The 9,865-nt window shown below is 35.7% G+C and overlaps 1 protein-coding gene across 4 annotated transcripts in view; it reads left to right on the top strand.

Annotated features, from left to right (window-relative positions):
- The first annotated feature begins 452 nt into the window (after nucleotides 1-452).
- The window catches only part of LOC149784943 (fatty acyl-CoA reductase 1-like), a 55,907-nt gene continuing 46,494 nt past the window's right edge, over nucleotides 453-9,865 (top strand). The window contains exons 1-2 of one of the 4 annotated variants that reach the window (XM_089978590.1): nucleotides 453-572; nucleotides 5,583-5,784. In XM_089978590.1, the coding sequence (XP_089834716.1) occupies nucleotides 5,587-5,784 (198 nt within the window). In that variant the 5' untranslated portion in view covers nucleotides 453-572; nucleotides 5,583-5,586. Of the gene's footprint in view, nucleotides 615-652; nucleotides 822-2,413; nucleotides 2,583-5,582; nucleotides 5,785-9,865 lie in introns of those variants that run through there. The other 3 variants (XM_089978589.1, XM_089978591.1, XM_089978592.1) reach the window with 3 other exon arrangements.

Raw genomic sequence — 9,865 nt, 5'->3', positions numbered from 1 at the left:
TCCCTTGTGCTCGAAAAATCATTTTGAGCTGGAATATAATGCATTTTCTTTAGAGTTATTAAAATAGGAAAAACGAATTTTGCCAGACTACACAATACATGCTTCTGAAAGTGCAGCGAATGGATTACAAAATATATAAAATGTAATAAAAAAGGGTCTCTTTTCTTTTACAATTTACCCCTGTAATCAGGATATGAAAAGGACTAAGCGAAGATAGCAGTTTTTTTGGATCGATACACATATCAAGTAAGGCCAAGCTTATACTATATACATTACACCCATCTATCATACGCCAAAATAAAAAGAACAAAAAGTTCTTTTTACGATACCTAATATATACGGGGATGTTTTTAATGGTCAGGATAACCAGTGAGGAAAACCTATGAAATTATTTTTATTCAAAAATCTACGTAGAAAATTACGAAACTATAGAGCGCGACCTATGTCCCGAATGTTGCACTGAGGCATTTTAAATTTGACGGCACAATGGAAGATGTACACCGAATGCTAAACGAAGTACGTCTCTACCCGCAAGGCGTTCTTACCGGTACCCGTTCTCCAGTGTGACCAGAGTTAGTAGTGTTACCTACTCAAGTGAAATTGTCGTTGAGCAGGTTCTCGTTAATTTTCATCTTAATGTCGGTATATTTTGAGATTTACGAACGAATACTTCCAAAGCAAAAATATGAGACAACATTAAATGTGCATAGCTGACGTTTCGTTTGTAACGTAGTGATAGGCACATGCACTTGATTCAACCGTTAGGCGGAAACGAATGTCAACACCCTCTCCAGTTCGCGGGGGTGTTATATTGTTACAGGGTTAGAACCCCCATCCCTTGATTTTCTTTGTAACGAGCCCCTGTACTTCAGTTAGCAGATCACTAACTCTCGCAGGTCACAGTATGACCCCTCGATGATTCCATTCTTAATTTTCGATACTATCTGCGCATATAGTCACTTATAACGTACACCACCGTAAAGAGGACATTGTACACTTTTACCCCCCCCCATATATCATTTAAGGGTTATTGGTAATGCACAGTGCAGTGTACAGCAATGTGGAATATTTATGTAGCAAATATGAAATGCCACTGACACTCATGAATAATAAAATTTAGTGGCAAGGAGAAGTGGATTTTGTATAAATCTTGGAGAAATTGAACATGAGCTGTTTTTCTGCACATGCTCTTTGCAAATGGTTTCTAGTCGGTCTTGAACAAGCCTGAGAGTATTTCCTAAAACATGAAGGCCTGTATTGGTTATTTCTTTGCATTTTATGATGAAGACAGTAACATAATTCTCCATGGGGGCCCCAAGTGGCCTAGTGGTCTAAAGCACTCACTGTACTGGATCACTGCCATCTCACCTCTGTCTGCGTTGGTTTGAGTCCAAGACTCGGCTAGTGTGGGTACATGGGAAAGCCTGCCAGTAGCATCTCGTGGGTCGGTGGTTCTTCCCTGGGTTTTTCCAGGGTTCTTCCTCCACTAGTTATACTAACCGCCATGTATTGCTTATCCTGTGCTGAGAAATGGCGTTAAACCCTAGAACAACAACAACAACAATAATTCTCCATGTATTTTGGTAATAATAATAATGACACAATTTCATCCCCAAACATTGATGATCCCCAAAACGAAGCACCTGGAATATTCTTGTTCTCAGCATGCCCCCTTGTATCCTGCATTCTTAAGCCCACGTCTTTGCAAATGACTACACTGTACAATGATGAAAACATCCAGTGTTCAAATGTCATAGACAAAATAATATAAATAACTTATTATCACAAATACAGGAATAATATCACTAAATCACCATTAATAACCAATTGTACAAGTAAGTGTTAACAATTTCCCAGTATGTGGCCTATTCCACACACCATAGAATCCAGTGTAGAAAACTACATGGATATATGTATGAAGAAATGTCTTATTCACTCTCATTAAGCATTGTGAATAGGAGGGGGGTTTACCACCATAATTCTACATATGTAGTATTTGCTGTACATTTTATGCATTATTCATTTTTTCTATTTTCAATGTAAGAAGTATGTTCATTATTGCATCGTTATATCTGCCAATAATTCTTTCTAAATTTGATGTGTATAGGTATTGTAACAATGCCATTTCATATTCCATTCTGTATTGCATTATTCCATTTCAGTCTCTTCATTGCATTCTGATTTATTTAATTATATATTAACCACCGTAAAAATACATAATATTTTAGAAGTTGCAATGTAACACAGTGAAAGTTACAACTAAGATGTTAGCATAATGCAGATTGCAGTATCTGTTACTTCATTTCTTGTTCGCTTTGGCAGACCTGTCCACCAGTATATTTCCAGTCTACTTTGTTGTGTTAATTAGAGAGGGTGTTATCATTAGTTTTCCCCTGAATAAAGTGCCTCTGGTAACCATGAGTTACTTTCTGGTTATTGGACTTGTATTCAGTAAGGTACAGTATAGTTTATCCATAGAACTCAGAAGAACTGCCAGGTTGGAGGTCTCCCATTTTCTCTAATTTTATATTGATAAAATGGAAGACAGATAAAGAAGGCATTGCTTACTGTGTTGAAAAAAGGTACAGCTATACATTTCTAAACAAGGCTTAATTTCATAATAAACTTAATTCAGTCAGTTTTTTTGGTCATAAATATTCATAGGTAATCTTGCAGTGTATCTCAGGGTTGACAGTACAGTTCCACTTTGGAGGTGGGGGGGAGGGGATCCAGCATCTAAATAGATTGAATAAACATTCTTGCTGCTCTTATTTGTAGAAGAAAAGAACTAATTATATCTGTTATATTTGCTGAAAAAAAATAACCTGAGGTAAAAGAAAACCAAACTTCCAGGCATGAAAGAAAATCACAGCACCCCCAACCATTTTGTTGGCCTAGTGGTAAGAGAGTCCGCCTAGGATGCAGGAGGTTGTGGGTTCGATCCCCAGCCGAGTCATACCAAAGACTTACAACAATGGTACTACAGCTGCCTTGCTTGGCACTCAGCATTAAGAGGTTAGTGTTAGGACTGGTCAGCCTGGTGTCAGGATAATGTGATTGGGTGGGACATCATGCTGCATGTCTGCGGCACGATGTTCCAGTGCTAGACATCACTATAAACTGTCACACTGCAGACATCGTAGCGATATGACTGAAAAATTGTTAAAGCTACATTAAAAATTCCAAAATCACACACTCACTAACACAGCACCCCCAGCCCTGAAAATGAAATGTCTTTAATGGTGGTGTTCTGTATAGGGAGAGTCACACCCAGTGCAAATAAAAGATTCATCCAATGGTATTCAGGAATGAGCAGGTGTTGTTGCTGCTATAGAGGTTCTTCCCATGCCCGGAGTGTGCACAAACAAGTACTTGCACAGTCAGATAGATCAGTCCCCCCCCACCAATCTCTGTTAGCCCTGATGGACTATTGTGGGTCTGATATATCACATGTTCATAAAATTGAGGAATTGTTTGCAAACTGATCTTTTTGCAAAATATTAGTGTATGTTTTAGACACTGGTATTTCTTACATCTGAGGTAATGTTAGTTGAAGCGTTCTTTTGGCAATATGTACACAATATTTATAGGTCAAATCCTGTGTTTGGCAACTTATAAATCAATGTGGAATAATACAACTCCTGTGCCATTTTGTATTTCATGGCCACATATGGTAGTTGTCTAAACTGTTGTGTTCCAGACAGATTTGTTTGCAGCAAAATGGCATGTTTTAATGAACAGGGTGACATTAGATTTACTAAGAGTCCAGCAGGATCAACACATATTTGGGAAGCTGATTTATACGGACTAGTAACTGCCAATGATACTCTATATACAAGACTGCAGCAGTAATACATATTAGGTTGCTTATTCTGTCTACTTGTCAAAGGTTAACACTAGGCAGTTAACAATTGTATGCTGACAGCTTCTATTGCTGTAAGATGTTAAGTGTTACATAATAACAATCAGGCTGAACGCTTGTCATCTGACATGTCAGAGCATCTCAGTTACCTTGATGATTCAAGCATCTTGGTTACTTTGATGATTGTCACTACATAACATCCAAGTACAACTTGCATGATTTTTCTGGGCCTGTTTTATGACTGGCCAAAATTCTACCCTATTCCCAATGCTGTGAACTTTCGAGTGTCCCCAGTTTGAGTGCAGTAATTCTGAATTAGAACAATTAAAAAAAAAAATCTGATACAGTTTGCATTTAAAATACACATTGTTAAAGACTTTGACTGCTAAATGAAATGTCATGATTTTATATTTTTATGTGTAGAAATTCTCAGTTATGGACTCTAGTCTTATTATCTGAACTGTCATAACTTCAAAATGTAAAATCCAGATTTTGTGACATTTTTATTTTATATATTGATATTTCTGTGTAATGGATATGTTTCCAGTATAAAGACTTTGACTTTTATGTTATAGCTATGCAAATAAAGAGGCTGTCCTATTTCTGATCAGGCAATCAATTAATATATGGATACATAGATAGAACATCAAGCTATATGACATGGAAATAATGACAGGGTCGCTGTCACTTGTAGGATCAGGATAGTTATTACAGTAAAACCTGTCTTGAGAGACCACTGCTATGAAAAACCACCTATCTTGAGAGACCAGGTTCTCCTTGAACATATTTATTGGTTATATAGTGTTTTGGCCTGTCATGAGAGACCACGTGTCTTGGAAGACCACTTTTTTTTGGCAGAAGGGGTGGTCTTTCAAGACAGGTTCTACTGTATTTATTTCTGTGCAGTATTTGTGACGGTGGCAGAGATGAATGAAAATTGACAAGTAAGGATTTTTTCTGTGTTGCCATCAGAAGTTGTTTGCAGTTTAAGTTGACTTATAAGTGAGTATATATGGTACATATTGTGGCAACTGGTGCAGATTCTCAAAGTTAGTTTTGATGGACAGGCCATCGTTTACCTCACCTGTTAATGATTTTCAGTTAGGGTCTGTGCTTTTATGTTCCTAGATTTATTTACTTGCTTTCTTGGAAATGTACAGAAGTACATTACACAGTGGCATACACTAGGATATTGGATCTTATATGGGCTTCTATTCAGAGCTTGCTGATGGGCTCCTGCCTAATCTATAGTGTATAAAATAAGTTGTGGGCCCCTAGCAGTACAGCACATTAAACTTTTCTTTACACTTGCCATTTCTGTGAAAATAATAAAATGAATTAATTTAAAATCATTTGTTGAATCCTACTCAGATATGTTATTTCTGTGTTTTCTGTTATAAATTGTTGATGAAAGGTCCTCATCTTTGTGAAGCTGGCTATTTTAACTACTCGGGACATATTTTTCTGCCTCTGGCATACAAATGGAGATTGTCAGACAACACAGTTTCTTTCTCCCACTGGGCTTCAAAATCACAACTTGTGCTAACCTTTGTGCTACTCGTTCTCTTTTATGCAGGCAAGACAGGAAATGTAGTTTTGATCACTATTTTTGGGTATATTATATATTGTGAGATAGATGTTGGAGATACAGGCATGATATATAGATACTGTATATAAAGGCTGCATCCTGGATTTCAGTTTAATTGTGCTTGCTTTACAGCAAGATGGCCAGCATTCCTAGCATTCCAGAGTTTTTTGAAGGGCGGAGTATCTTCATCACTGGGGCAACAGGATTCATGGGAAAGGTCCTTGTGGAAAAGTTACTGCGATCATGTCCACGGCTGAAGGCAATTTATCTACTCATTCGGCCCAAGCGAGGAAAGGAGGTCCATGATAGGCTTGATGAACTGTTTGCTTTCAGAGTAAGACTCTCAACCTCTACAACATGACCATAGTTCTCAATATACAGTGTAACCCCGCTATAACGCGGTCGTGGCATGGTTCCCAAAATTTCTTATATTCGTACATGAAAAAAAATATTTTTTGTTCAAAGTACATGAAATAGTGTTTAAATAAATTAATATCATTATGGGAGGAGATCGCGTATGAATTCCAATTTAATATGATCATGGCGTGGTTCCTGAAATTTTAAATACATGTATGTGTATTTTTCTCATACCGGGAATTTTTTTTTTTTTTTAAAGTATGAGAAATAGGGTGTAAAACATTTATTATCATTTTGGGGAAGAGTTTGCGTATAAATTTTAATATAATACGATCGTGGCGTAGCTTCAGAAATTTAACAATATCACCAGGTTCTTGAAGTGTTATGCCAAAATAAACATTATCGGAAATGTTACTTATTATTGGTCCATGAGTAAAGTCAGTAAGACATCTTTGTGATTGGCTTCAATTAATTCTGTATACAATCGTTGCTCAAACAATAGCGAACATGTGTTTCTTCTTTAACTGCATAGACAACCAAGCAGCAGACAATGCGGCAGTTGATTAAAGATTATCACGGTTTAATAAACATCAAAAAAACAAAAGCCGCCAAGATGTTTGCTGGGCTTGGCAGTGTTATTAGACACAATCAGATGACCAAAAAATAATGTCCGTTTTATTAGGTGGAAATTGAAAGGGTATGAAATTGTACATGCGTTCAACTGTAATTTTCTTTTATAAAAGTGACTCTTGACCATTGCAGGCCTACTGCACTTAGTTCTCGAGTTTTACCTGTGTATGGGGTTTTCTTATGAACTCATTATTAATTTCCCATTTTTTATAAAAATATTTTACCGTTATGGAAAAGCAAGTTCACAAATGCAATTAGTTCTCTGCACTTTACGCAAAAACATTATTATCATTTTGGGGAAGAGATCGTGTATAAATTCATGTGGTTCCTGAAATTTTAAATACATATACATGTACTTGTATTTTTCTTGTACCCGGAAAAATACTTTTTTTTTAAAGTACGAGAAATAGTGTGTAAAACGTTTATTATCATTTTGGGGAAGAGTTCGCGTACAAATTTGAATCTAATACGATCGTGGCTTGGCTTCTGAAATTTAACAATTTCACCAGGTTCTTGAAGTGTTATGCCAAAATAAACATTATCGGAAATGTTACTTATTACTGATCTATGAGTAAAACCATTAAGTTGTCTTTGTGATTGTCTTCAATTAATTCTGTATTCAATCGTTGCGCAAACAATAGCCGACATGTGTTTGTTTAACTGCATACACAGCCAAGCAGCAGACAGTGCGGTGGTTGATAAAAGATTCTTACAATTTAATAAACATTAAAAAAACGAAAGCCGCCATAATATTTGCTTGGCTTGGCGGTGTTATTAGACGCAATCAGTTGACCAGTAAATAATGTCATCTTTATTAGCTGGAAATTGAAAGGGTATGAAATTGTACATGCATTCAGCTTAAAATTTTTTATAAACGTGACTTGTGACCATTGCAGGCCTATGCAGTTCTCGGGTTTTACGGGTATGGTGTTTGTTCATGAACTCGTTATTAATTTTAGATTTTATTATAAAAATATTATACTGTTATGGAAAAGCAAGTTTACAAACGCAAGTATAGTAGTTTTTACATGTTTTTTCTCAATATTCACAAAATCTGAAGTAAAAGTTATATGCACACTGAAAGCATGTGTTGATTGTTAATTATTCTTGCTGTAGTCATTAAAACGAATAGGCATACAAGCGTTAATTATTGGAAATTTGCAATGGATAAATGTACACGGAAATGCATATGAGAAAATTTTAGCAGTATGAAATTTGTTCAGACACCACTCATAGACCCTGGAACGTAATGAACCGTACACCTGCTTCGTCTTTCTTAACCTAATTTTTCTGTTATTTTTTCACATTGAATTCAGACACATAATGATGTGTGACAAAATTATTGAATAGTTTAAATTTTGGCAATGGAATTACATATATTATGGATTAATTGCAAGCCCCGATGGTACGATATCAGACGGCAAGTAAACGGTGATGATACTCTGTTCATGCTGTATATTAGACACTGAATTCAGACACAATGATCTGGGAATTTTTTTGTATTAAATATTGTAAATATGTGTGCAAATTTTCTATGGAATTAATTGCATTATAGATGAACTGCATGCCATGACTGCACAATAGTAAACGATGTTGATACCCTATTCATCATACACATTAGACATTAATACACATATATGTGCCAATGAGTTGTTCTCTGATAAAAGTAAAATACTTATAAACCCCACATTAACGTGACCCCGATATTAATGCGATCCAAATTTTGGACCCCAATTATCGCATTATAGCAGGGTTCCACTGTATGTAAAAGAATGGAAGAGTTGTTTGACCTTTTACCCCATAAACTCGAGAGTTGTATGAAAATTTGAGTCAAAACTAAAATCTCAGTAGTCATTAGTAGTCATGATCTCACAGCTAGGATTGTTAATTATTCATGGAGCAAACTGATATCTCACAACTAGGATTGGTAATTATTCATGAAGCAAACTGATATCTCACAGCTTGGATTGTTAATTATTCATTGAGCAAACTGATATCTCACAGCTAGGATTGTTAATTATTCATGGAGCAAACTGATATCTCACAACTAGGATTGTTAATTATTCATGGAGCAAACTGACATCTCACAGCTAGGATTGTTAATTATTCATGGAGCAAACTGATATCTCACAGCTTGGATTGTTGATTATTCATGGAGCAAACTGACATCTCACAGCCTGGATTGTTACATAGGTGTAATATTATTGCCTGATAAAGAGTAAACAGTAGTTTAGCAATTTTTGATCACTGGTGCATACGGTAACTTTGTTATTGACAGTGCACACTCAGTAGGAAATTACGCTGGAGGCAGATCAATGGTAATTATGGCTGATGCTCTGGTCATAAAACCACAAAGGTTGCAGTGTCCATGCATCAGAAATGGGTCACATTTAAACTCACAATGTCAGTCAAAACTCTGAGGGTACTTGTCTGTGGAGAGCCCTGATAATTGTGGATTAATAATTTTGGCTTGCATGCAGTGTGAAACATAGGTATTGCTTTCTGAAACATCTGCCTATTGTTCTTGTAGGTGTCAATGTCTATTCTTTATTTAGCCCAGTGTTTTTTTTGTAACAGTTTATCATGTTTCACAGAGTTGATCAGTGATTGCTCTGCCATAAATGCTCTTTAAACACCCCATCTTTCTACTAGAACCAAATATGGTTCAATTCTGTATTTACTCTTGAGATCAGTGTGTGTGTGTCTTAACATGTTATTTGATTTTATATGTATTTAATTTTTCTGTTCTGACTCTTGTCTGTGATTGAGGTTGGAGTTTTGGCCTACCTGATTATGGTCATTTTTTTAAAAGATGTTTACTTTGATTTGAGTTCAAGGCCTAACCTTGTTTACAAACATTGAATGTTCTTAAATGAACTTATTTACAATATAATGGAATTTTCCATTTAAAATGACTCACGTCCTGAGCATTCTATTGTGTCATAGGTCAAGTGAAATTAGTATATATAGGATAAAGTAAACAATTATTCATTCCTTTTTTTAAGTTCATTCTGTGAAATCATTTACTGTTGTGTTCAGATATAATTTGAGAGGAATCATTTAAATTATTCATTTTAATTAAAAAGTGCTCATTGAGTTGAGTTTTTGAACTAAAACACTACTTTTGATTATTCTGAATTCATTCAGAGACATTCAGGATTATATCATTGTAATACATGAAGACTATTGGTACATCAGTATATTCAAAACTATTGGTACATCAGCACATTCAATACAAGAATTTGATATTTTTATCTTTTCTTGAATCCATTGTTAAGCAAATCACTCAGAAGTATGGATGACATATTTTGTGTAAGTAGGGTACCTGTGGAGTAATTCACTGAGATCTGTCACATTCTGTCATGCTGCATGTTTCACACAAAGAAATGGTGGTGGGTGGGTTGTCATTTTTTCCTAATAGTAGAGAT

Source organism: Sinohyriopsis cumingii, chromosome 13, assembly GCF_028554795.1.
Source record: "Sinohyriopsis cumingii isolate HCF-2022 chromosome 13, ASM2855479v2, whole genome shotgun sequence".
Taxonomy (NCBI): domain Eukaryota; kingdom Metazoa; phylum Mollusca; class Bivalvia; order Unionida; family Unionidae; genus Sinohyriopsis; species Sinohyriopsis cumingii.
This window is presented reverse-complemented; position numbering and strand designations above follow the sequence as displayed.